The sequence below is a fragment of the Equus quagga genome, chromosome 15 (assembly GCF_021613505.1).
Source record: "Equus quagga isolate Etosha38 chromosome 15, UCLA_HA_Equagga_1.0, whole genome shotgun sequence".
NCBI lineage: Eukaryota > Metazoa > Chordata > Mammalia > Perissodactyla > Equidae > Equus > Equus quagga.
This window is the reverse complement of record NC_060281.1, coordinates 2,283,346-2,311,244: the sequence shown is the minus strand read 5'-3', so window position 1 is coordinate 2,311,244 and position 27,899 is coordinate 2,283,346. Positions and strand designations below refer to the sequence as shown.

The 27,899-nt window shown below is 42.4% G+C and overlaps 1 protein-coding gene across 1 annotated transcript in view; it reads right to left on the bottom strand.

Moving 5' to 3' along the window:
* Nucleotides 1–309: 309 nt before the first annotated feature.
* The window catches only part of COL9A1 (collagen type IX alpha 1 chain), a 163,119-nt gene continuing 135,529 nt past the window's right edge, over nucleotides 310–27,899 (bottom strand). The window contains exons 29-38 of the mRNA XM_046639779.1: nucleotides 24,032–24,085; nucleotides 23,416–23,487; nucleotides 22,868–22,903; nucleotides 22,144–22,188; nucleotides 20,742–20,774; nucleotides 17,553–17,699; nucleotides 17,262–17,316; nucleotides 15,417–15,605; nucleotides 8,782–8,859; nucleotides 310–494 (exon numbers count right to left, since the gene is read on the bottom strand). Coding sequence (XP_046495735.1) covers nucleotides 310–494; nucleotides 8,782–8,859; nucleotides 15,417–15,605; nucleotides 17,262–17,316; nucleotides 17,553–17,699; nucleotides 20,742–20,774; nucleotides 22,144–22,188; nucleotides 22,868–22,903; nucleotides 23,416–23,487; nucleotides 24,032–24,085 — 894 coding nt within the window. The remainder of the gene's footprint in view (nucleotides 495–8,781; nucleotides 8,860–15,416; nucleotides 15,606–17,261; nucleotides 17,317–17,552; nucleotides 17,700–20,741; nucleotides 20,775–22,143; nucleotides 22,189–22,867; nucleotides 22,904–23,415; nucleotides 23,488–24,031; nucleotides 24,086–27,899) is intronic.

Genomic DNA, 27,899 nt, shown 5'->3' with positions numbered 1-27,899 from the left:
CAGAGGCCCACACTGTATCACTTATGTATAACACACCAAAGTTCAAGGTCCTGGGAACAGGATTATACATTTATTTAAAGGGAGGGTTTTTGTTCATTTTATTTTAACCACCGATTCTGCTCTCTCCCCTCCAAGGGAAAGCAATGAGGATTTATCGAGTAGCACCATTGTTCTAAATCTGATTGTCAAGTAGGACTTGGGTAATGACAGTGAAGGTGATGCATGGTAGTCATTTGCCTCAGCTTTGGGCGGTGATTCTCCTCAAGCTCCCTTGCCAGGCGTGGTTTATGCAGACAGCCAGGCAGCCTTTCACTTACTGGGCCCTTTGCTGAATGCTCGCTGACCAGCCTGCAAGGTGCAGGAGGCTGGCTCGCAGAAACCAGGAGGGCCAGGAGGTCCTGGGGGACCGGGGACACCAGGAATTCCTGCCACCCCTGGGGGGCCTCGCTCACCATCCCGGCCATTCCTCCCATAGCTGGCAGGACCTGGGTCACCTGAAACACACAAAAGATGGCACATGTGAAATGATGGGTGATGACGATGATAAAATTTCTTCAGTGCACTTGGGTTTCTTAGCAATAAAAAGTGAAGGAGACCTCAGCATCTCTAACCCACATTTCCGTCGGTAGAGCTGAGCTGCCCAATATGGTAGCCTCTAGCCATGTACGTCTACTGAGCACTGAAATGTGTCGAAGTCAAACTGGGATGAACTGCGAGTGGAAAACACACCTGAACTTGGAAGACAATGAAATATTCAAAATTTTCACACTAATAATTTTTGTATTTATTACATGATGAAATAATATTCTGGACACAGTGGGTTAAATATATTCTTAAAATTAATTTCACCTTATTCTTTTAACGTTTTTAACGTGGCTACTAGCAGATTTAAAACTATACACCCAACTCACATTCGTGGCTCACATTCTATTTCTTTTGGACAGCACTCTGGTAGGAGTGTCCCCTAGTTGTAATAGGTGATCAGTCTCTGGACAGGGAGCAGTGTGGCTCAGTGGTTAGAAGGAAAGGGTTTTGGAGACAGACAGCTGGCTGTAAGTTCTAGCTCTTCCATTTACGAATAGGTGACACCAGCAAGTCGCTAATCTCTCAGTTTCTTCATCTACAATGTGGGATACTGCCTGCCTTGTAATTAAATTCCATGCCTGGAAGCACCAGACAAATGGGGGCTATCATTACAATTATGAGGCTATCATTGATTAAGGTCTTTTAGGAGACTGTGCAATGTGCCCTACAAAGGTCCATGGTGTTCTTCTCATCAGGGGCTGACCCCTCCATGAACTTCACCATGGCTTAAGCTCCCCGGCGACATTTCTTCCTTGTGTCACGTTCAGAGGTTGTTTGGTCCCCCCAATGGAACATGAAACCCCCGACCAAAGAGGAATTTCTGCTGACAGTTGACCCCATCACACCAGCAGTGCTTTCATACATTACTGCAAGGGTGGCGATAAGAAATCAGTGTAAAACAAATTGTATTTGCCAGGATAATGTAGTTTACAGAGACCCTCATTCCATCTCAGCCATCTTAACTGGGCCTTTCAGCCAAAAAGGTGACAGCCAGGTCCACATGTCCAATTACACACCTGCTCAGGGTGGGCCCCTTTCCTTCTTTCTCAGCGGTTTTTAGTTTTCTTTTCCTAATTTAGTGGTCTTCTTACAGATGTCTTTCATTGGTCTTATTATAGTGGTCTGGTCTTATCAAGTGGTCTTAGCACATATACCTCACATACTTTTAGAAGGAAGGTAGGTTAGAGATCCCATTTGACGTATAACATCTCATTTTTCCTGTTATGTTTACAATTAGATCCACTCAAATCATAGGATAAAACAACAGTAAGTTTTAAGAGAATGATTATCTTTGACTCTATCCATCTCAAGGCTTTATCCCTCATGTATCCCATAAGCTTTCGTTCGACTATACTGAGATGTCTGTGTGTTTTCCTCTAAAGACGAGTCCCCGGAGAAAGCTTCTCCCTAACCCACTGCACCTGTAGACAGGGCGCTGGCAGAATCCTGCCTTGGGCAGAGCCGAGTCAGATCTGCTGACCCTGGGGGCTGATAAAGGTTGATTTTCTAAGGTGTAAAAGATAGGCCAGATATAAATACATATAAGAGGTAATGTTCACGCACCTTATCAGCAGCAATGTCCCCACTGAGACACACCAGGTCTGCCTTAACAAAATCAAATCAAGATTAGGAGGAGAAAACGCCCCAAGGAGAGGCCACAAACCGAAAGACCACAGGAGTGAGGCAGTTAATAGAGATCAGGTGGGCCAACTGGAGCCCACGGGCAACCCCTGCTTCTGTAGATAGCTTATCAGGACATAGCCACCGTCACTGGTTTATATGGCCTATGGCTGCTTTTGCACCACAAGCACAGAGTTGAGTAGCTGCAAAAGAGACCACACGGCCCTCACAGCCAACAAATCTGGCCCTTTACAGAAAAAGTTTGCTGACCCCTAATGTAGTAAGAAAAAACGGCCCTGGATTAAGAAATTCCCTGCTGTCTTTACTAGAAGAAAACTGACAGCACAAGAGTAATGAAAATCGGCTCCTGATGTCCCACGTCCGTGTCAGGGAGACACAGGGAGGACCAAGGCCTGTGCTGACCTGGAGAGTGGACGCTCAGCTCCACCAATAGCTGCTGGGAGGGAACACGGGCCGCCAGAACCTCTGATGACCCCCAAAGGAAGCTAGGAAGCTGAGTTTTTAAATAAACCTCTCTCAATTTTGAGTGTTAGCAACTAATTCAAATTTTTATTTAACCTTTGTAGAGCCAGCCTCCTGCCTAAAATCTTGAACTTAATGGAATTTATTCTCTAATACACAATGTTAGAAGCAGAGGAAGGCTTTCTAGATGTTCATGGTTAGTTCCCCATTTCTACCCGCTCCAGGAGAGGTTCTGTCACTGGCTGCATTTCTTCCAGATTCCTGCTCAGCCTTTGAGGAAACAGTTGCTGAAGCCATCCTGTCTACCCCTGATTTATTTTAAGTAAAGTACATCTCACCCAATTCTCCCTTTGGCAAACGCAACAATCTACCCACTGGAGTTTTGGGTGAAGTCATCATCGTCATCATCATCATCATCACCATCATCATCACCACCACCATCATCATCATCACCAATACTTAGAAAATGCTTCCACTTTGCCATGCACCATGCGCTATGCTCATCATTGATCCTGTTTTCCTCAAGTGTAAACTGAAAGTTAGGAAAGTTAAATAATTGTCCATAGTCACATAGCCAGACAGTGGTGGAGTTAGAAACGAGGGCCCTTTACCACCTTCCAGTCTAACTGTATCTCCACACCCATTGATTTGCTAACTCTGCTGAGGGGGTGTGTGTGTGCGTGTGTTGTGCTGGTGGTGTTTTTTGTAGAAAGAGGCACAATTGCCAAGAGTTAGTATCAGTTCCTGTAGAGCTCTAACTGCCATAGGAAACTAAAGACATTTTCCTGAGGGTTTGTCCTGCAGAAACGGCCAGAGAACCTCCACGTGGCAGACCATCAGCTTCTGGGAGCCCTGACCTGGGCACTTACTCTCAAAGGTGCCCCACAATTATTCTGTGGGAGCCTAGTTTGGGGTAACACTGTCACAGTCCAGGTGATTCAAGAAGTCCAGCAGCTGTGTCAGCAAACACCTATAAACTACTTTCAACTCTGAACAAGAAGAGAAGGCACGGATCCAAAGCGTTCTCACTCTGCTTTGTCGGCCTCACAGTGGGTTAGCCATACTAACCGCCTAATGACCACACTGTTTTCTGCAATTTCGAGGATGTATAAAAATATTATTGCCAAGGGGCCGGCCCCGTGGACAAGTGGTTAAGTTTGCGTGCTCCGCTTCAGTGGCCCAGGGTCCACGGGTTCGGATCCTGGGCACAGACCTATGCACCACTTATCAAGCTATGGTGTGGTGATGTCCCCATAGAAGAACTAGAATGACTTGCAACTAGGATATGCAGCTATGTACTAGGGCTTTGGGGAGGAAAAGAAAAGAGGAAGATTGGAACAGATATTAGCTCAGGGCCACTCTTCCTCTCCAAAAACTGTACCTTAAAAAAATATATATACTATCGCCACACAGTTCATGATTTTTAAAAATGAATGTCTGTCATTCTCTGTGCAAACACTAGAGGGGAGTCATGTTACATCAAAGGAGGCCAGTCCCCATGGGCACATTCAGAAGGATTTAATACCTGCTGCAGAATGAGAGGGACTGTGCGTGCAGACTTAAAAAAATAAAACCAGAAAATGATTCTCAGCATTGTATAGGGTTTGTGACAGTTTATCCACTGTATGTCTGGGGACTTTCTTATATTTCCTATATGCTGAGCTGACTCTGGTGGTGTTTGACAAAGCATATATGTTTCAGGAATTGGTGTAAAGAGGCTGGTTTACATAAGATCCCCACAGCCAAATAAAATAGCAGCAATGGAATAGTAATGGAAATAGGATAAATGACTACTGTTAAACTGAATCCTATACTGAGTGTGCCGTTTGTTTTGGGGAGTTTTTTCCACTCAATATTCACAAACAAAGGCCACTTGTATGCAGGTTTTGCACAAGACGCCTGCCTAGCCCAGTGGCCTAGTGTGGCCCAGCGCAAAGCTGGCTCTGCCCTGCACATCCAAGAAGGGAAGCATCTTAGCTCACAAGTCACCCTCCTGGGGCCACACACGACTCCTCATTTAACTTACTCCTTTCCCTCGTGAGTCTGAATCCACAAAGAGGAAGTCAGGACCCATTATTAAATATTTTTCCTCAAAATCCTCAGAGTACAAAGGAACTGGTCCCAAATGGGCAAGTGTGGCGGCAGCAGCACAAAGAGTAACTCTTCTGGAGACAACCCAATCAAGCAACTGCCAAAGTCAGATGGCTGGGTGGCAAAGACAAATGAATCCTACTCTGGACAGCCAGCCCATCATCTTGTCCACTAAGTGAACTAGGACTCAGGAAGCATGAAGATTTGCCTCGATCACCTATTTCCTGAGAGACTTTGTCAGGGCCAGGGACCTTGTAAGTCTGTATTTTCCCAAATATAAAAAGAGGAATGACGATCATCACAACAGCTAAATTTGCAGGAGGTTTGCCATGTGCCAGGCACCAGTCTGAGTTCTGCAAGTATTAACACATACACAGATCCCCTACGTGACTCTGCAGCAGGCCTGGTTACTGCCCCGTCCTGCAGAGAAGCAAAGGAAGCGCTGTGAGCAGGGGAGCCGACAGCAATGGGGGAGCAGGGCTCTCCCCGGCAGCCTGGCCCCAGGGCCCCGGCCCCTTCAACACCCGCCCCCTGCTCTGGCTGTGAGAAGCAAACTGGACGATTTCTATGTGCATTTTCCACAATAGAGCACTTCAGCCAAATGACAGCCAACGGAATGGCTGTAACAGTCACCTTCCGCCCAGATTAGGGAACTCAGCATGGCAACGCCAAGGGGCCACATGATGCTCAACACTGAATGGACTGAGAGATACGGGGCAGCGAGAACTAAAACTGTCCAGGAAGAACAAAGGACCTCCGATAGCTGGTAAACAATGAGGTATTCGTTACATTTTTCAAATAGATATGTCAGCACCAAGAAGGATGATCAAATGGACTTTTTCTATTAGGGAGAATTTGAGTCTCAAATCCAACCATAGCTACAACAAAGAAGGTTGAAGAATATCCTGTTCTGCAGGATCTTGCTTTCAGGTAAGATGTATATTTATCTAGAAGGTTCTGGACACATTCCTGCACAAAGTCCTATTGAAGTTTCCTCTGGGTCCTAAAATCCTATAACTGTTAGGTTTGAGACCAGAAATCACATTCTCAGCTCAACCAGGGAAATTAAACCTGGTCCACCTGTCAGAGGACAATGAGCCAGTAGAATGATTCACTGCCAACCAGGACTGGCATCTGTGATCAGAAGTAAAGTAGACGTTCTGGAAGGGGAGGTCTGAGGTGCAGGGGGCACTGCTGACTCTAGGGAGAACAACATATTCCCGCTGACCCAGAGCAGGAGGAAAATGCTGCGAGGGCGCAACCAGGGTCCAGCTTTGCCCCCATCTCTCCTTCCTTCACCTCAAAAGCAGAAGTGGACTTGTTACATTAATAACAGCATTGATAACCTAAATTTCTTGAGCACCTACCATGGCCAGAAACTGTCCTGAGCACTTTACATCGATTTTCTTTTAATTCTCGGACACTATCAGGGAGATATTACTATCACTATTTTATAAATAAGGAAACTGAGGCACGGAGCAATTCAGTAACTTGCCCGATGTCAAAAAGCTGGTGAGTGACAGAGTCAAGATTTGAGCCAGGATGCCTGAATTGTGTACTCCACGCTCCAAATAGCCCACTTTCAGAGAAACTGGCTCTAGGGGAGAAATGACCCAAAAGCTCCTGTTCAGGGACTTGACTGATTCGAGAAATCACTGGCTGCGCATATTCGCAGTGCGGACAGGAGCCTGCGAGCTGAGCAGCAAAGCGCCCGCGGGCCCTCAGAGAGGGAGACGGACGCGCACCTGCACCCAGAGCTGCAGCACTGAGAAATCGCACGTTCTGGAAAGGTAGCCTAAACTTTTAAAAAATAATGTGGAGCTCAGATTTTTCCCTCAATAATGTCAACTATCCTCTCAATTAAAATGTAACCAGAGACCACAACTAGAAGGACCCACAACTGAAATATACAACTATGTACTTGGGGGATTTAGGGAGAAAAAGCAGGAAAAAAAAAAAAAAGAAGATTGGCAACAGTTGTTAGCTCAGGTGCCAATCTTTAAAAAAAAAAAAAATGTAACCAGAGGACAGAAAAAGAAAGAGCCGACTTCAGAGTGGTACCAGGAATGGAGGGGCAAGGACGGGCAGGAGGCAGAAAGAAAAAGCACAGGGCAGGGTTTCGTTGTCCTGAGAAGGGAGCCCATAACATTTTTAACAAATCAGATTGAAGTATTAAAGCCAAGACCAGCTATAATATGTATTTTTCTAAATTTTCAATTTTCACAAGGGAGACAAGATGAGGGCCAGGTAGAGCTGCCACTGGTGCGCTTGTCCTACCTTGCCATTCTGCCTGGACCTGTTTGTCTGACATCCTAAAAGCAAATCAGCAGAGCCCCTGGGCGGGCGGAGCACTGTCACCCTCCTGGCTCGGGGCAGACGCGGCAGCTCCGAGGGCTGCCCGTAGGCGGTGATGTGCCCCCGGTGGCGGCCTGGGACTCTGCACACACACAGCGGGTCCTCTGCCATCTTCCCACTTTTAAACTTATAATGTGGTTTATCAACAGATTTTTTGCAAGTAAGAGTCCCCAGACACCATTATCGATTTTTGATAAAGGAAAATGTTGCCCATAGTGCAAGTCAATGTTAAGTGATTTGTCAACAAAATGGGTGGAGAAGAAATTGTAAGGCTATCCTATAGGTATACAGATAATTAAGTAAATTGTAATGATGATATTTTATCAGCTCTAAAACCTCCTACTGCTACCATTTATAAAGGAGAAAAGCACTCAGTAAGGTCTGTTTTGTTTTTTTCTTTTCTGAACATCCATCAGTGACCCCAGACTTCATCATATGCTAAAATCTTCCTCTCTTGGTTCCCTTTAGCTCCAACCAGATATTCTTTCCTTTTCCAATCATAAAAATTTATCAGTTTGTGAAAACATCTTGACAGGCCCATGGATCACAGTTTTAGAAATGCAGTGTTTGAGCTATCTCCAAATGTATTCATATTTTTTTAAAAAAATATTTAATGAGAAAGCAATCCCCAAGAGCAATGAAATGGATAATTAGAAAGCAATGATGTTTGGAGCTGCAATTATAGCCATGATTGAATATGTAAGCCTCTGGCAGAATCAGAAGATGATCATTTCTTTTTCTAAATTTCCCTTAACCAAGTTTTCCAAATTCACTGGGAAATGCGTGTACACCCCCTTCCTGCACGACCCCTCGAATCCCCTCTCCTCAGCTCCAGGGCGCGGGGGCTCCCCAGCCACCGCCTCAGCAGCTCTAAGAGAAGCTGCTGGGAGGCTGCACATCTTTCCTGCTCTGAGCCGGCCTGGCTCGCGGCCCTGCCTGCGGCTTGTGCGTCTGGGCTGTAAGTCAGTGCCCAGTGGGGAGGCTGCTGCAGCCCTATTCCAGCGACAGAGGACCAGTGTGTGGAGAGAAGAGAGGCCCAGTGAGGGAACCCAGGCTCTCCACACACAGGCTCCTTTGTCGCTCAGCCGACGCAGCTGCGCTTTGTGGTTTGTGCGTGTATCCATGGGGCCGAGCAGGAATATTCAGGTTTATTTTGGGGGATATGGGTTTCTGGAAGGTCAGCATGTCTGCAACAGGAGCTTTTAAAAGAAAATTCCAGTTACTCCCTGTGCAACATGAATAGTTTGTAAACTTGGATTAATTTTCCTGTTGCTCTGACTTTTCAGTTAAAAAAAATAAACAGGAAACTATCAGTGGGGCTGGAAATGGATAGGGCCCCATTCCTTCAGAACTTTATAACAAGTGCTCTGTGGCTGGACCTTGACACAATTTTTTTAAAGCATCTACTTATTCAAGAAATTAATATTCAAGTCCTGATACTTATTTTCTCACAAAAGATACAGACATGATTTACAGATCATTTAACTCTTCACGTAAGTTGGCCTTGAAAAATCAATGCCAGCCATTGTTGAGTATCACTTAATATGCTTAAGTAAATAAAGAGGAATTCTTTAAATGTTACCCAATTCAGACTGCCGGCTTCTAGCGACTCCTCCACCTCGTCCCGCACATACAGCACACGCTTACCTGGGAGACCCGCAGCTCCGGGCAGACCTTTTGGACCTCTTCCTGGAGGGCCGCGTTCCCCTCTTTCTCCCAAGTCACCTGCATTTCAGTAGAGAAATGTTATTTTTCTGTATATCTATTAGAATAAAGTCCCATATTTTTAAGCTTTAACCAAAGCCAAAATTTAGAAACCAAAAGGTCATGAAGTTGCTACAAACTAGGTTGTAGTAAGCATGTAGCAGGGCAGAAATCAAGTTAATTATACTAACAGATCTAAGGGGAAAAATCAAGTGATCATATCCATGGATGCTGAAAAGACATTTGAAAGAACTGAACATGCATTCCTGATAAACATTCAATAAAATAAGAATCATGGCTACCCTCTTACCATGAAATAAGACACCACCTCTACCCAAAGGTGGCATCATGCCTAAGGCGGACACGAGAGGCAGTTCCACCATAGTCAGAACATTAGGAAGATGCCCACTCCATCGCTATCATTTATCATTTGGTTTGAGGAGTTAAAAGCATCCCCATTTTCAAGTGATATGAGTACATATCTTAAACCCTAGAAAATCAACTCAAAATCTGCTACAAACAATGAGAGAATTCAGTAAAATAGCAAGGTAAGAAATTAATATATGGAAATCAGTAATTTTCATATATACGAACAACAACCAGTAATAAGATGTAGTAAAAACAGATCTCATTTGTCATAGCAATTAAAATATTAAATAGCTAGGAATAACTTTAATCAGAAATACACAAATCCAATATGAAAAAAAATGAACATTTCTAAAGGATACAAAGACTTGAAAATATTTTTAGATGGAACATCATCATAAAAAGTTGTCAGTTCTCCCTAAGCTGAATTTTCATCATGATCCCAATAAAAATACATATTTTTTTAGCCAAAGAGGTGATTCTGAAGTTTGTATAGAAAAATACATAACCCAGAATAGCCATAAAAACTCCAAAAGAAAAAGCGACATGAAAAGAATTAACCCCACCAGATACTAAACCAGTGAAAACGTGGTGGTACTTGGGACATGAATGGACAGACCAGTGACACAGAATCGAAGACCCCAAAACAGGCCCAATGCATATAGGAGTTTGGTTTGTAATAAAGGCGGCACCTTAAAGTGAGAAAAAGTTGAATAATTCAATAAATAGTGTTAGTTAAAAAGTGGGTAGCCAACTGGAAAAAAAAGTTGGATCTATTCCTCACACTATAATCCAGGATGAATTACAAATGGATAAAATATTAAATGTAATTTAAAAATCAGAAGAAAACAAAGGAGAATTATTTTATAACCTCAGATTTGAGTCGGCCTTTGTCGTATGATTCAAAATACGAAGAGTTACTCAAATCAATACAAAAAGGCCAATGACAATAACAAAGAAGCAGAAAGCATGAGCAAGAAAGTCACTAAAGGGAAATAAAAGCGGCTTTCCTGACTTCACTCTCAAAACAAAATTAGTATAAATTAAGAATAACAGGATGGTATTTTAACCTAGAAGATCAGCAAAAATTCCAGAGTTTAATTAAACATATGCCAGCAAGTCTGTGGAAAAATACACTATTGTATATTACGGATAAGACTAAATTGTTACAGTCTCTTGGAGGGCAATTAGACAACACCTATCAAAATTACAAATGGAAGTACCATTTTACCCAGCAATTCTGCTTCTAGGAATTTATCCTAGACATATAGAGCTGATGTTGATAATTATACAAAAGTGAAATGTAGATAACGTTTTCACTGCAGCCTTGACGTAACGGCAGAAGACTGGAAACAATCGAAGTGTCCATTAAAAGGTTAAATACCTCATGGTGCGTCTACAGAACGGAATACTATGCAGCTGTGGAGAACCAGGACTCTCTTTGAAAGGAAGTATTGTCTCTTTTCCAAGACATATTGTTAAGGGAAAAAAGCAAGGTCCAGAGCGCTTACTAAATGACAATGTGATTTCATTTTGTAAAGGATGTCTGGAAAACATATATTCATATATTCCTGTACATTATCACTAGCACGCATACGTAAGACATTAGCAATAGCAATCACCTAACGGGAAGAACAAAGGAAGCTGGGCAGATGGAAGACCGACGGGGAGAGAAACCCGTCATCAAATATCTTTTTATACATTTTCAAATTCTTGAACAATGTAAATTTAGTACTACCAAAAATAAATTAATGAATTTTCAAAATCTGAAGTGTGCTGTCAAAAGTGCCCAGATTTCACTACTGACTCATTATTTATGGGGAATATGCTTTGGATTGCAACCAACCATGTGAATTTGCAAGACAGTTGATTGAACTTGGGGATTCAGCAGCCATGGAACAAAGTTGCCTTAATTATCTTGGCCCCTGCAGAGACCAAACCCGGAACCGTGGCCTCATTAACAACGCGGCCCCTCCTTAGTTAGCTGCTCTAGCAGGAGGCTCAATTCCCCTACCCCATTAGCACAGTATCCCATCATTATCTCATTACACTTTTAGAAGGTGCCATGATTTTACAACAAATTCTATACAAAATCATTTTTTCCAAACATCCCCATCAGCCAAACCTCATTTAATATGGAGTCAAGTTTATCGTCTAAAAAACAAAGACATGTATGCAACTAAAATAGGAAAACTACCTGTACAACGCACACTAGGCAGTCAGAAATCTCTAATTGTGAAGTGAATGTTTAAATAGCCACCATATTTTGATTTTAGCTATGAATGTCCTTGTATGAATATTTTTATGATGAATCAACTACATTTTCGGAAGAATTTAAATCTATATAAAATACTGTATACGGATACAGAGTTCCAGGTGAACTCATATGCACGTAAGCTGGTTTCTTTAAGCTCATCATCAATGTGGCCTTGCTGTATTAGGAAGATAGGACAATTAGTATTTTGAAAACTAACGGCTTCAGCACTCCTGTTAACTTAGCAATTTAAATGCCATATCACTGTAATTCTGGAGGCTGGCAATGAGAGAGAATCTTTAAATGTGCCATATTTTCTGAAGCTATGAGACGAAGATTGTAAATTAAAATGTGACTTTCACACTAATGGTGAAAGTTACACACATTCCAGCGTGAAGACACACCAGCTTGGAAATGCTGGCTGCAAGGAATAAGAGGGCTGTCTTAGTTGTCATGCTGTCCTCTGGTTATCGGTCATAGAAAAACACATTTCTGATGGGCTCCAAGATGAAGCCGCAGGCTGCTCCACAGCAGACCATGCCCGCAGCCAGTTCCCTGGATCGCCAAAGTTAAGCCACTTCTCCAAACCCTGCTCACGTCTTCTTTTAAGATGCACAAAAACCAGCTCAAGGAACTAAAGGTCCGCCTTTGTGGACACATGAATACAAAACACACATAATACACATACACATAAAGAGTCACAAGGTACACATAAAAAGCTTGTAAAATAAGCGTTAGATAAGGCATGAAGGAAAATATGCAGTTTGAGTAGAAAACCAGCTCATTATGAATGAAGTAGCTAAAACTCAAGAAATTCTCATTGCTCCATAGTTGCTATTTATTTTGTTTATTTGAAAGCTGTAACTGATGTTCCATCTCCCTGTGAACAGATCACTATTTAAAAGGTGTTGGTCACAGTTATGACGTGTGTACTTTCTCAAGCGTACATTTATATATTGACATGTCTATTCGACTCACACTAAAATATCTAAAAGGATATGCAGCCTTATTCAAAGGGACTTAAAATTAACCCAAACCCTGAATATTTAAAAACAGTGTTTCTGACATGAAAGACTAGCAATGCTAAGCAAGTGAGCATCGAGCCAGTTCGATGCCTCTCACGTTTCTGCTTGAGTAAGCACATAAAATGACACGCAGCATGGGCCTTGGCCCTAACACATTTGTGTGATACTGTATAAAACATGTCAATGAAAAACAAAAAAAATTATGACTTAAGCTTTGAGTGTGATTTGAGGGGCATTTCTACTAGCTCCTACTGAAAACGTTCCACTGTGTTTTTCAGAGTAATTTTTTTTAGGAGGAAAACAGTGATTTGATTAAGACATAGCCTGAACTGTTAAAAGCTTTAGTAAAACTTATTTGTTTGTTATTTATGTAGCAATTTCTCTGGAAAAAGACTCTCAAAGTGACTATATGACAGATCCTTCTTTATTAGGCATGAAAAAAGGCCACAGGGGACAACAAAACACATTCCTTCTCTAATTGGCTAAACATTTAAATTTCAAATGGTGGGGTGTTTATTCTCAGGGAAAATTTGATCTAAAACCTTTGGAAAAGAGAACTCTATCTGTTTTCTATTAAATACCACTGTTAACGCATGTGGTGGGACAAGAAAGGTGAGTCAAGTCGCCTAGAATCACGTATTTCCAAATGTGTGACAGCGTTGATGGATAAAGAAAATCTGATCACTCCTTTCTGCCCACACCCCAAATTCTTAAAAAGTGATCAGAAGTAAAACTGAGAGAAGATGCTGCTTTAAAAGAAGCCCATGACAAGACAGGGATAGGGGAGGGTGGGGAGACAAAGCCCTTTAGAAAAAAGAAAAGGACTCTATCACGTCTAGATTCTAGACTATGCCATAAATACTGTAGAAAATTAGGGGAAGTCCCTCATACGATCAAACTATCTTGATGAATGAACTCAGTGTAGAGACATCGTCCAGCTTCCAAATATAGAAATACACTTTTCTTCCCTTCAAAATAAGGTTCCTCTGCTAGAGCCCCACCAGCCGCCGTTCCATCTGCAAGGGCGTCCCAGAATGCCCCGAACAGTCACCTGGTTCCCAGTGGTTCCCAGCCCTGGGTGCAAATGAAAGTCACCCGGGGAATATTTTTAAAGCCTGACGCTCAGACCCGTTAAGTCAGAATCTCTGGGAAGGGGACCCGGACCTGGAGAGTTCTGAAGCCCCACAGGTGATTCCGGAGAGCAGCCCAGGCTGAGAGACGCAGCTGTAGGCACTCTCCTGGCATAGCAAGTAGAAGACATTTTTGTTTCTCGGAGAATAAAATGGGGCTTCAAGAGAGTTTTCTTACTAACTCAAAGCTAAGCTCTGCCCCAAATAAAGGGACTTCCCTTTAGCCAAAAATCAGGGCTGTGATTTCCATAGCCCATGCAAGGTGCTCCTTTCCAATGGGAAGATGGGCGGGTGCTCTACACCAGCACATGAGCTATGTCCTAACCCCCGGCAGGCTGGACAGAGCACAGAGCACTGGGCCACCTCCAGGCTTCCCATTCAGTGAGTCTGGGGACTGGAGCATCTGCACGCCTTAGATGGTCCCGGACGACACTGATGCTCCAGGGCCCACTGTGTTGGAAATGCTGCTCTGGAGTGAGCTCAGGAAAGCCTGGAGTGGGCTTGAGCCCAACAATCTGCAGGAGGCAGCGGAGTGTCTGAGAAACGGTTTACAAAGCAAATGGTGACTAACCACAGAGCGAGCCTATGAAACGATTCCTGAACTAGTAGCTGAAAGCAGGACAAAAGTGAGTGGCTGTGTGCCTCTTTCAGAGAAAATATTCAGTTCTCCTCAAGATGAACTCTGAGCTCTCCCCGTATTTGACTTCGTCTGGCCTCTGAAAACTTTGAAATTGTGCCACGCTTACAAGAGGCCCCAATTAAGGCTTGTTTTTTAACATGCAGCTCTGCACATGCCAAAAAAAAAGGAAAAAAATCAAATATAATTAACAAAATTGTTCCAGCTGAGAGTGTAGTCAGCCAAATGCATCAGCAATTCATTTAGAGATCCAGAAAGGCAGCTTGCCTGCCCTCTGACCTTCACACCACAATGTTTATCCCTAATTGGAGCACCACCGTTTAAAAAATAAAACTCCCTCTCGTGTTCGTGATGCTGCGTCTTTCTGAAGTTCCCCAGAGAGCTGTCAGTCACTCATCAGGATACAGACTCCTCACTCTACTCAGTCCTCTCTGTAAATTACCCAGGACACGCAGCCCCAGGCTGACATACTGACTCGCCCCAACTACCCACGCCATCTGCAGCAAACAGTCCTTCCGCAAGTCCTGCTGAAGACCCACCCCACTCACAATCCTATTGTTCTGAAAACACTGGACGCAAAGGCCAGATACGCTTTAAATAAAAGGGAAGAAACAAACTCTCCCTCTCACATGTTAAGGAAGGAATAAAGTTACATTATATTTCAGAGCCAAAAAAAGCCCACCAAAACTAAATATCCAGTGTCACTTTTTAAAAGAAGAGGGAGGCAGCTTCCACTCATGAAGTAATTTTTCTTACGTCGTGCTAACAAATCTGACTTAGTTTAAGTAACGATACAAACATTCTAAGCTTGGTTATAATCTTAGAAGAGCTCTACAATGATTTTAGGGTCTCAAAAAGAAAATAGCTGAGTGATCCTCTACCAGATCCTGTCAAGTTTATTTTGAACTGTGACTGAGGCAGAGTATAACTGAAAAAGATCAGTACTAAAAGTCAAGGAACCTTGATTCTAGTATGCTCTACTGTGGTCATACAGCACGGTCAAGAGCATATCCTATAACAGTTTTCTAATCTTTACGACGACCACTGTTAAAGAGAACAATGCACCTTCTCATCTCACGAGATATTTGGAGCTTGGCAGGACACGCGAATGCATCTGAAAAAGGACAGTGCGTGTTCCTTGGCTCCACCTGGGCAAAATGACTTACCTTTAGGTCCCTTCAAACCTAGAGCGCCGGGGGGCCCTTTAATGCCTGGGAGGCCACGAGGTCCCATCTGGCCTGGGAAACCATTCTCTCCAGGGGGTCCAGGGGGACCCGGGGGACCAGGCCTGCCAGGGAGGCCAGAGGCCCCGGAGTCTGGACGCTTGAGACTAGCAGCCATCTCAGCAAGATGCTCTAAAAGATAATAAACAAAATGGTCCAGAAAAGTCAGAAACATGAAAGTAATTTAAATGAAAAGAGAGGTATTTCAAGTGCCTTTTTTCTAAATGTGTCACCAGAGTTTCAGAATTGGTGGTGAGCAATGAATAAAATGGATCCTATTTCTGTGGGCTTTCTGCCAGGAAGCTCACTGGTGCTGTGCACTCAGCTCTCCCTGGAAATATTTGGTCCTGCTGTTGTGAGACAAGGGGTGGGGGATAAAAACCTCAGAGAGCAGGGCTTAGGGGTCAGCGGTGTTCTAAAAGGATGAGTGCGCCACCTGAATCCTGGCTTCTTAGCTGAAAACCCAGAATAGGAAGAAAATGAGTTTCTTAACACAGGTAGAAGTGGATGTCCAGAAGCTTTTTAAAAGCCAAGGACGTTGCCCAGAATTAGTACTGACACACCATTTGAGACCTAGCCTCACATTTTTAGTTTGAATAAGTAACCTGAAATATCCTGAGGATTCGTGACTTCTTATAAATTCTCCTCTCAAAAGTTTTTTCATGCTTGGAATAGACAACAGGCATTAAAAATAGCCTGCTTCTTGGGAATGGTCACAGTCTGACTTAAAAATTAATAACTGTGTGGGCTTTTTCAAGAACCAGTAAATAGATTAAGAACCATCCACTAAAACCATGGAGAACAAGAAAACTTTCCCATTAAAATACTCTAAGGAAATAGTCTAGTGTAATATTTTTTAAAGCTTGAGGGTGTGGAGAAGAATATGAATTGAAAGCACATTTCTAACCAACATTTTTAAATTGTTTAAATGTGAGTAGTCTGAGTTTGCCTTATTTAAGTAAGAGTTAGCATAAAATCATAATTTTCCAGATATGTAACATCTAAAATTGAAATAGCCTTTCAAGATAAAATGTCTGCAATATTAATTTTCAAATATAGAGGTGACAATTTCATTATGAAAAGCCCTGCAAGTCTACTAGACAAATTATACTATCTCCTGAACATACAGAAGAAGAGTATTTCTTCATGATAGAATCAATTCCGACCAGACTAAGACAATTATTTGTTAGAAGGCCCCGTTACAGGTTCTCCTCAGTGATACGGTGTTTTCACACATCCTCCTTGACTGTGTGGTTTCAGAACTAGATCAATTCCAAAACGGCTATGACAACTAGCAATCGTCACAGCTACAGGTGAATTTAGATAAAGGTTAACAAATGTGAAAATATATCACCATTTTGGTAAAATACTAGTTATTGATTTTCTACATTTGCGGTTCACGAGTAGAGAGAACGTCCTTTTGCTTCCTCTGGGCACAGAGTCCCTCCTTTCCTTCTCATACAGTCTACAGAGAGATTCGAGGTCAGTGCCAGGGATCCACTATGTGTAGGATGTTAAGGAGGGAAAGATCCTGAGAATTTGTGTTCCAAAGGGAGAAAAAAGCTGTATGTGAATCTGTGTGTGCATGTGTGTGTACCTTCTTGTAAATTAACCCCCTTGGGAAAAAAAAAAGAAAATCCAGGCAAAGACAGAAAGGTAATAGTTTTCTTTGAGGCTCTGAGTTATTGTGGATGGCAACAAACTGGATACAACAGAATTGACATTACTATTATGCAAAATCTCCCCCTTTCAAGCATACAGCAAGTCAAGCCACTGTGCGTTATTCACCTTGCATCACTCTCATGCAAACCTGCTTGATGTGCTGGTCTGTTGGAGCTCTACCCTGGGACAGAAGAGAAGACAGACAGTTCACACACGGAACCACGAAGAAGACATTGTACATCCTAAACTGACAGGCTCAGCAAGGACCCGGCGGCTGGCTTTGCAGGAGAGCTGGCCCCTGCTGCTGAGGAGCTGCTGTCTGGTCCAGCCCGGCTGCCCCCCTCACCGTCAACCCCACCCCCAGCTGCCGTGGGATGGAGTCTCCAAAGGGAAACCCCAGGACTGCCCACCACTCACTGGAGGGCCCTGGATACCGGGCAGGCCGGTGGCGCCCTGTTCTCCCTGCACGCCTCTCGGTCCGGGCGGTCCTCTTGGTCCTTCCTCTCCAGGAAGCCCCCGACTTCCTTCAGGCCCCCTCAAGCCAGGCTCCCCAGGGTTACCCGCCTAGAATAAAACGACACATTGTAACACCCAGGGTAACACAGACAGCGTCTGCTTAACATTAACACAAGCTCTCACATGAAAGTCCCGGTTTACTCACATTCTGTCTGCTAAGAAGCTACATTCAGGGGTTACAAATCCTCAGGGTAAAGACACAGATGCCACGCAACGACTGGGTCTCTGAGAATTCCAGTTCTAGTAAACTTGTAAATACTCTTTCTTTTTGGTTATTACTTCAAAACGTTAACTGGAATAGCACATTTTTAAAACCACATCTGTCATACTTTAAGCTACTTCCTAAGAGCAAGTTAGTTTTGAATAAGACGTTAACTTTTTCTGGCTACAAAAAGGCCACTGAGTCCATACAAGACACGTTGCTTTGCATATCATCAATGAAGAAAACATAAAATAAAGATATTTCCAAGAGTATAGGTTATTTAGCTTTTATAACATTCTTTGGAGAATTTGAGGAAGGCAGATGTATCCAGGAACTGTAAAATACTAAGATAAACTAAATGAATACAGTTAAAACGGTACATTTAAAATGCTGTCTTTAAAATTAATGCATTTAAAATACTGGAACAAAAAGAGTGAGTCCACCATTTATCTAAGTATTGAGGAAGTTAAAAATCTAAATATTAAAAAGGTTAAAAATAAACTGTTTCCTTAGCGCAAAAGCATATACCAGTTAGATTTTTTTTTTCCTGAAAGCAAACCACTAAAGGCATTTTTAAAAGTCTTCATCTACAATAACTGCTTTTAAAAGAAACTAAATTAATTCACTTTTTGCTGAACCACCTGCGGTGGCATCTGTGGCACAGTAGTTACAACATACTGCTGTTTACAGAATAAGAATGAGAAGATGAAAGGACGGGCGGCATCAGGGGTGCTGGTGTGCAGGACTGGAAGGCTCACGAAGCAGCCCAATGCTGCTTCTTTTCATCCATCTAGAAAGAGCCAACTCTTCCAAACGTGCCAGTGCTCTAAACTGAAGGGAAGAAGGGGATGAAGCAATGCTTTCACTAGACACAGCTAAGCGAGGCTCAGCCAGGGCACTTTTCCCAATCTCTCTTTATGCAAAACGTTGATACTCATCTAAGTCAACCTGCCCAAATTGCTTCTATGAAGAAATTACGGCTTAAACGACTTCCTGAAAGAGTGTCAGCAGGGAGAGCTAGATGTCTACGGAAGGCTGGGGAATTCTGGGGTGCAGAACTGTGACATCTTCTAAACGAAGTCAGAAATGCACTTCAGAACTGGCAGAAAATAAAGGAGATCAATCAGAGTGCGTGATGTTGCTGGCAACGTCTGGAAAATTTCTAGAACGAGCGACAGGACTTTTCTGATGAAGAGATCAAGGGCCAACATGGCCAGGCCCACTGAAGGGGCCCTGTTCTTTGGGAAAAGACTCCTTCACTGAGGAATGAGACACTGTAGCAGAAATTGGCACAGACTTCACTGGCTCATCAAGTCTGTCTGCTGAAATCACCAAGGAGAGAAAAAGTCCTTCTGTTAGTAACTATTTCTCCTGATTCTGGGACAGTACCCTTCAATTTCATCAGGATTACCTGGGCTGCATCAGAGAAAACAGGGGTAGAAAGGCAGGTGATAAATCAAGAGCCAATTCCTAGTATTGTAACCAAATTTAAATGAAATTAACTCATTTTGACCACTGCATTGTTCATTCACTGTTTTCTTTTATAGCTTGAATTCTTATCACTGAACATTACTGATTATTGCTGGATAGTAAAGTAGGACTTCTATGACCAAATTCTATCAAGGTTTACTCTTTACATTTTTCTCAATCTTAAACCATTCTGTCAAAGATTCTCAGGCATAAAGATGTTACCTGAGCTTGAGACTGCCACATGGTGTTTAGAGGCCTCTGTAGATAGGTAAGTTAATACAATGTAACAATTTCCATCTCACTGGTGTGTGAGGAGCCCAGCGCACTGTAACCAAGTCTGGGTGGGTCCTCCTGGAGAAAGTTGGGCTGAGGATGCGCTGAAGGTTTGCATAGAGGTGGCTACTCTAAGGCAAGAGGAACCATGCTCCAGGCTAGAACAGCACAGGGCGTTACAGAGCAGCCAGCCAAGCAAGAAAAATGGCAGACAGAGGGAGTTCTACAGGCAGGAGATGAGGATGGAGAGGCGGAGACCACTTCATCGAAGGCTTTGTATATTTTGCTAAAAGTCTGATTTTAGTCTATAAAATGTCATTCTTGAAGGGTTTTAAGCATAGAATAGATAAATAGTGGGCTTTATCTTTTTATCGAGATTACTTTGGCTGCCACGAGGATATGCTGGACAGCGACAGAGAGGCGTGAGGGAGATTCCAGAAATAGGATGGACTGAGAGAGTAACTGGAAGCTGGTGGTAGTGGCATTTGAGATGGAGGTCTGAGCTTCATCTTTTCTCCTTCTACTATCTTAAATTCCTTATTCTATTAGATGGGCATTCCTTTCAAATGAGAAAATCATCCCAGGTTTGCTATAATTGGTTCTATAATTCTAAATACATCTCTTCTCTAAAGACATCAGTTTAGTTTCGGTAAGATGATGAATTGAATGAGATGATCATCTTCGAGCTCTAATAATTCTGTATTTTCTTGTGCAGTATGCCCTTATCTAACTTCCCCACCTAGAACACACACGAGATTAAGAAAATTACTGAAATAATGGCAGTGGTATAACTGCCAATGACATGTGCTTATACTCATGTGCCCACAAAGCATGAGTCAGTTCTTTTAAAATGACCCATTTGTGGAAGAAATTACCATGTCATACTCACTGAGCCACCTGTAATATGAAAAAAAGTCCTTTAGAGTGGTGAGTTCAAAAGGCAGATCCATTTACACTATTGTGAGGTTTTTTTCCCTGGGATGGATTAATCTATAACTTAAAGAATAAATTTAGACATTAATTTCTTTGAAGGTAAATTCTTTAAGAATTGAATTTTAAAATGATTTTGTAAAGCAAAGCACTGCATTTTCTAGAGCTCTACTGATGTTTTTATTTTTTATACCATTACTGTGCATTATACTTACAGATCCCTTTGGGCCGGGTAATCCTATATCTCCCTAAATCAATAAAACAAAATTACATTAGAACAATGTATTCACATCTGAAAGTTTACTAAAAACATTTAAAAGGTTATTGGGCTGCTGAAATCTATAGAAAACCATGAACAAACAAGCCCTAGCACCGTAAAAAAAAATGAATAAAAAAATAACCCAGTAGGTTCTAGAACTTTGGTTTCTAGTCCTAGTTCTGCTAGTTAACTTTGTGACCCTGTGTGAGCCCTGTGACCTTCCAGCCCTTGGCTAACTTCTCTGTGAAACAAGAGGGTTGAATCAGAGCTTTCTAAGGCTCCATCCAGATCTAAAATGCTAGGGGATAACAATTGAAATATGAAAATAGGAAGATATTAAACTATCATGCTGTAATGAAATATAACAGAATTTAAACCTGATGACTTCATTATGAAACTCTAACCATATTTTAAAACTCATCCCTCAAAAGTTTATGTGACCAAATATGCATGTTTCTATGCTTAGAAAAAACCCTGAAAATCTCCCACCACTAATTCTAGACATGAATTCGGCTCAAGTTTTAGCTATCAGTTCATCTCCACTACAAAGCAGAATGATTCAAAACATGCTCTTAGCCCATAAAATGACTAATTTTAACAGAAAGTAAATTGAAATAATCTTTTTTTAAAATTTACTTAATAGTTAGGAAGCTTTGCCTAATTCAGATGTTACAAGTAACTCTAAATCCTGAAAATCTGAATAAAACATTACCAGAATTTCTTCCTGCACTAAAAGCTCCCTGAAACCATCTCATGAGAAATCTCTCCTCCCCACCCCAAAGCAGCAGACATCGGTTTCCACGCTGGTCCTGTTGGATTGCGTCGAAACCCTGGGGTGAGGCAGCAGATGGCTGGAGCAGTTCTGCAGTAAAGATGACCTGCTCCCATTCTTCCTGCTGCCTGCAGACTTAGCAGCATCTTCTGGAGATGGAGTCCCTTGTTGGGAAGGTTTTAGACCAGAGAGAATGCCCACGGGCACACTGTGAGCCACAGCTTTCCAACTAGAATAAAATTCTAATTTTGTTTCCATGAGATGCACTCTTCTCAGACTTTCTAGTCATGTAAGAATCAGCCTGAATGTCTAGATGTAAGGCCACAAGAAAATTCGCCATTTATAAGGGAACACTTTGTTCTCCCAACATTCAAGGCCAGGCCTATCAATTTTGGGGTATGTCCCCTCTGCTTTACCTGATCTTGGCTGCAACATTGGGGAGTCATCTGTTAGCTTATATGAGAAACATCTTGCCTTTAAAGCAGGCAATGAGGATAACAGTGTCAGAGAAAAGAAATAATTTGTGTTTCTAATACAGTTCCAAACTGGTAAGGCTCTAAGATTAACCAGGAAAAAAAAAACTTACAAGTTCACCCCTTTCTCCTGTTTCACCTTCTTCACCAGAGGCACCCTAAAAATTAAGATTAAAAATCACATTTTAAAATTTGTAGCCCCTTAGCTCAATTTTAACCAGTCAACATTGATACACATTCACAAGTGCCCACAGTGCTCCCAGGACTGTGCAGAAACAGGAAATTCCCTCCATGGCTTTCCAGGCTAGCTGTCAGTCTAAATCAGAAACAGTCCAGAGAAAAGCCAGAAGGCAAGGCTGAGTTTCTGCTAAGGTTAAGAATTAATGCGTGCATCCAGCAATTTTATAATTAGATAATCCTTGAAAAAGGGCACTCACAGTAGAAAAAGGAACTCAGAGAAAGGACTAAGTTGAATTCACATGCATAGTTTATTTGCTGAGGTCTTGAGAAAGAAAAGCTTAAAACATCATGATGTGGCTATGGAAGGCTCCATCAGACACGAGTAAACCAACCCGGTGAATGAGAGAGACAGGGCCACTCTTTTCAAGGGAAGGACAATGTGAGTCCTGGAGGCAGAGGCATCATTAGCGCCAGCTTCTTAAAATAGCAGATAAGGCCATAGACGGACTAAACTAGGTGTCACTCACTAGGGAGCATATTGAGAAAAGCTGCAGCCTGCACCGTGTCCCTGACACGCACAGACCAGCCTCCAGCTGGCGAGGCACATTAATGCATGTCAAACACCACAATTCACAGGGTTCAAATGATACCACCCACCTGCTCACCCTTTGGACCAGGTTCACCGACTACACCCTGTAATGAACAAGATATAAGGCTTTTTCAGTATTTTGGGATTTTTAACTGTATAATTTCAAATGAACCAACTCCCCTTGTCAGACTAGAGGATAAGCACAAGTAAGAATAATGTGCTGGAAGAGAACTCCCTCCCTCCCCACCTACCAAGAGTCAGGTAAGAGATGGAGAAACTGACAAGGGTCCAAATATCGCTGGCAATTTGGGGCTCTCTCTGATCACATCCACATAAAATCTGACTAGTAGGAATGTAAATTTAGAACTATAGGATGAGCGACTGTAACTTGAATATTTGCTTTTCTCGGGGTTTTTTTCTTTCTGAAAAATTAGTATATTAATAGATTTTTTGCTTCTTAATCTCAACTTTCAGTATTTTAAAATACCTTTCTTGATAGCACTCTATGATAAATTCTAGAAAAATTCTCCATTGGGCCAAAAGCGAGCTTGGTTTCTCCACGCAGTAGAAATCACCCTTCCAGATGAGGGACTTCCTGGAGGAGTAGATACCTTACCCTGTCACCTCTCATCCCAGGCAGTCCAGGGGGGCCAGGCAAGCCGGGGAGGCCAGGGCTACCGAGAGAACCCTGAAAAGCAAACACGAGTCCCCAGAATGACGGTTACTGCAGCAGCCACGGCACACAAGCCCTGGGTGTGTGGACTCCGCGGTCGGCCTAGCCCTGCCCTCCCACCCTCCCCGGGAGCAGCCCCAGCCCGTCGCGAGCGCGGTCCTTCCCCACAGCGGCCCTTTCAGCGGAGCCCCTGCCGCGGACGGTCCGCTGCTCCGGCTGCGTAAACAAGCGCTTGTGTTCGCAGAAGTGAAAGGCAGCATTCACGCACAGCTCTGTCCGGTTCCAAGAACAACCAGAGGCGAAACGCAGCCATTCGCGTCTCTGCCGGCTTTAAAATGCACGCTACAGACCACACGGATTAAAATACGCTCTGAGGGTCCCCCCGGTGTAATCTGAAATTCCATATTTACATTTTCACACATTCACCTCACAATAGAAGTCAAGTAAAGATGATTAAATTGCCCTTTGTAAGCTGTTTTCCTCTCCTTGCTTATTTTTTAAAATTCACCGCGCTTTGCATGAAGCCCAGAAAGTGCTGGAGACTGGAGATATTACTTACCAGTTTACCTGGTGGGCCTGGGGGTCCGACTGGTCCTATTTCTCCTCGGCTGCCCTGGAAAAACACACACCTGACTGTCACCTGGACAGTTCGCCAACACTCAAATGCTTAAGCACTATGTCAACAAAATAACATTCTCCCTGGGTTTTGCTTAAATATAAAAGTCATCAGAGCATTCTCCCCATCCTCAACTGCAGGCAGAGACCCTTGCATAGGGGGGCTGAGCCCCCTCCGTGTTCATCCTGCAGCGAGCACTCTAATGCTGTTCATCATGAGTCCAGACCCCTAGATAGAAACAGTATCCAGATGATGCGGCAAGTAGTAATTTTAAGCATTGAACTTATTTACAGTTATCTGCGTACGTGTGTTATCCTCTCATACACACTAGGTGTTCTTGAGGTGATGAAGGTATGTTAATTTTGAATTTCACATAATGCCTAAAACTCAAGAGTAAATTTCAGGTCTACAGGAAACTTGAAAGCAACATCTGGCAAACGATGTTGAACTTCAGGAGTGAAAAAAGAGACACAGGACAGAGACATTTGCCCTTAAATTACTACTGCAACTTCAAAAAGACATACATAGCAGGAATTTATAAAGCTTCTGAGATAAAAAAATTCTTTGTTCTACTCATTCTTGTTCTAAGCATGTCTTCAAAGATTAAATAGAATTTGGAAAGCACAATTTATAATGACGTTACGCCAAAAGCAACATTCTAATTTCATCTTGTGAGCCAATTTCAATTTTTTATTTGAAACTCTTAAGCCCTTTGAAAAGGGAGACACACAAATCTTCGATTTCTTTCCCCAAGAACTTTGTACAGTTTTATGCAGTCTGATAAAAGCTTGTTTTCTTTCTAACGCATGTTCAACTAAGCTGAACTCTGAGGTTATGGGATAAATAATCACATTTCCTGGACAATGTATATAAAAATGAAAGTAGTCTTTTGAGTGCATTTTTCTTTAAAATGACACAACTTCATATTAATGCTTAATATTCATAAATGTTTCTGAGAAGATCATCCTGATCTGATTCCTATGCTACTCATTTGTCTATAAGTTGAACCAGGTGTCAAGATCCACAAACCTTCTGAATTTTCAATTTCTCTACAGGATTAAGAAACGTTTGCCACATTACAAGTCTCTAGCTATGAGCTGTAATTTCTTGGCGTGCTTTCACATGACTTCTAGGTGATTTAAACCAAATGTTTTTAAATACATTTCAAAAATGTTTACATAAGCAACCCATGTAGTGTATGAGTTTGGACAATACATTGCTCCTTAACCCTAGTGAGCAGCTTGGAAGGCAGAAGCAGCACCCCATGAGGATGGATGCTGGAAAGATGTAAGTCTAGACGAAAGCCAACCTCTGTGATAGAGTTTTCTATCCATTTATAAATATAAAGATGGGGTTCCACCCCATTAATTTGGCCCAGCACTTAGAGTTCAAGACAGATCCTCTTTTTTTAATGGTTTTTGGTGAGGAAGATTGGCCCTGAGCTAATATCTGTTGCCAATCTTCCCTTCTTTTTTTTCTCCCCAAAGCCCCAGTACATAGTTGTGTATCCTAGTTGTACATCCTTCTAGTTCTTCTATGTGGGACACTGCCACAGCATGGCTTCATGAGCGATGTGTGGGTCTGCACCCAGGATCCAAACCAGCAAACCCCGGGCCAGCAAACCAGAGGGCACAAACTTAACTACTACGCCACCAGGCCGGCCTCAGATTTTCTTTACTATATCTGCTCTGATGGAATGTTCAAATATTTTCTGAACTGCATCATGACTGAGATCATAAATGTCATCAGGCTAACGTGACTTTAATTCACAGAACAATTAGTCACCATTGGTGGGAAAAATAATCTTGACACAACCTCAAGCATTCCCTTCTAAATAAGTGAACCATTATGCCATCTCATGAAAAATAAAGATGATTAAGGTACTTTTTCTCTCTTCCACAAACCAAAGGGCTAAATTAAAATAAAGGACTATATAACCTTTCATTTATTTTTGGAGAGAGATTAATTATCCTTCCAGTCAAAGACAAAGATTTTCTCTGCTAGAATCTTATTTCCTCTATCCTTCATGAGCTCTTATTATTCAGTTCATAAATATTTTCCAGCCACTGGCAGGCCCCTGATAAAACATATGAAGGGCTCAGGACTCTAGTACAGACCGCCTGCTCTGCTGAGCTTCTGTACCATGAGAGCCCGACTCACGCGGGACGGGGGAGGGATGGCGGGACGGGGGAGGGATGGGGGAAGCTGTGGCCATTTACTCCTCCGTTACTGCAATGAAGAGCATGTGGCTCCTCATTTTTATTTCACTTCGATCCTATAAATGCTTGGTTCTTCTAAACTTAGGTATTTCTATAGAAATCTTCTCACTGTGAAAAAAGGTAATGTTTATTTTCCCAACAATGACCAAATAGCCACGAACAAAGTGCTAGGGCAAGATTTTCTGATGGCCATTCTTCTGCGTATTTCTGTGTATTCTAAAAACATGCACATTCTTCTCTAAGTTCTGCAATTTCACCTGCAATTAAGATGAACAGGAATAATCAAGATATAAATAGGAATCTCCAAAAACGTAAATTAAACTGAACACATTCTGGAGGGAGCAATTAACCGTGACCTGCTAACCACGGTGTGCTAAATAAATCACAAGTCTCCCAGGTTTCAACAGCTGTGGTGATAACCACATCCTCAGACGTGGGTGAGGGCGGCTGGTAGAAAAATGGCTATTCCGCCCAGTGCTAATATTGACAAACCCATGACAACAGGAGTTATGATTTTTAACAAGAGAATTGAAAAGCACCAGAAAAAAGGCAAAATCCGACCATTAAAAACGCAAGGACAAAGGCTCTGTTTTTCTCTTGGATGCTCTGTACCATCATCACCTGTCTCTCCAACATGTTCAGACACACCTGCCCGTTCATCCCTAGTCAGGAAGCCACTGAAGGTTGTAAAAGGAGAGGCAGACCCTCCACCAGTGATTCCCCGCTCTGGCTGTGCGGCAGAATCCCCAAGGAGTGTTTTAGAAATACGTATCACTGGATCTCTTCCGCTACTCCATCTCCCCATTCTCCCTCCATGGTCCACCCCTCTCTCCCAGATTCTGATTCTGTAGATCTGGGGCATGACCCAAGAATCTGGGCTTATGTTGTGTTGGTTTGTTTTCACCAGCTTTACTTAGACTTTTGTTAAATGCTCCCTATAAAAGCTCCATAAATATTAAAATTTAAATATTGCTAAATATGTCTATACCATTGGAATTTGGCAAGCTAACTTCAAATAAAAACCATCCTGTGGAGCCTTGACTTGAACTGTCAGGGCCTCAGAGGACAGAATGAGGGTGCGGACACCCAGCCCCATTGCGAGCTTCAAAGCCTGGCTCTGCTGTGCATGAGCTAACTGCGGGCACCCAACTTAACCCCTCTGTGCCTCAGTTTCCTCATGTATAAAATGGGGATAAAAACAGTACCTATCTCAGGGCTTCTGAGAGAACTGAGTCGATTCACAAAATACTTAGCACAGTGTCTGGATCATACTAAGAACTATAGAAGTGTTAGTTATTATTTTTTTCCAAGGACTAAAGAAATCAAAGTCATGTTTTTTAATCAAATGTTTAACTAAATGTTCTCTGCCTTTCAAATATCCCAATTCTCTTTAAAAGCACAAGTTGCGCTTGGAAAAACAAGTCTGAAGTCCTTGTTTCTGTCAAGACCATTGATCACCAAGAAGGCACATTCTTTATAAACAAGTACCGGAAGCTGCTTTGTGAAACTCACTTCAAAAAATACAGACAAATAATTCAATTTGGAAGTCTCCCTTTTAAATGGAACTATTAGACTTTTAAAATATCATAGAA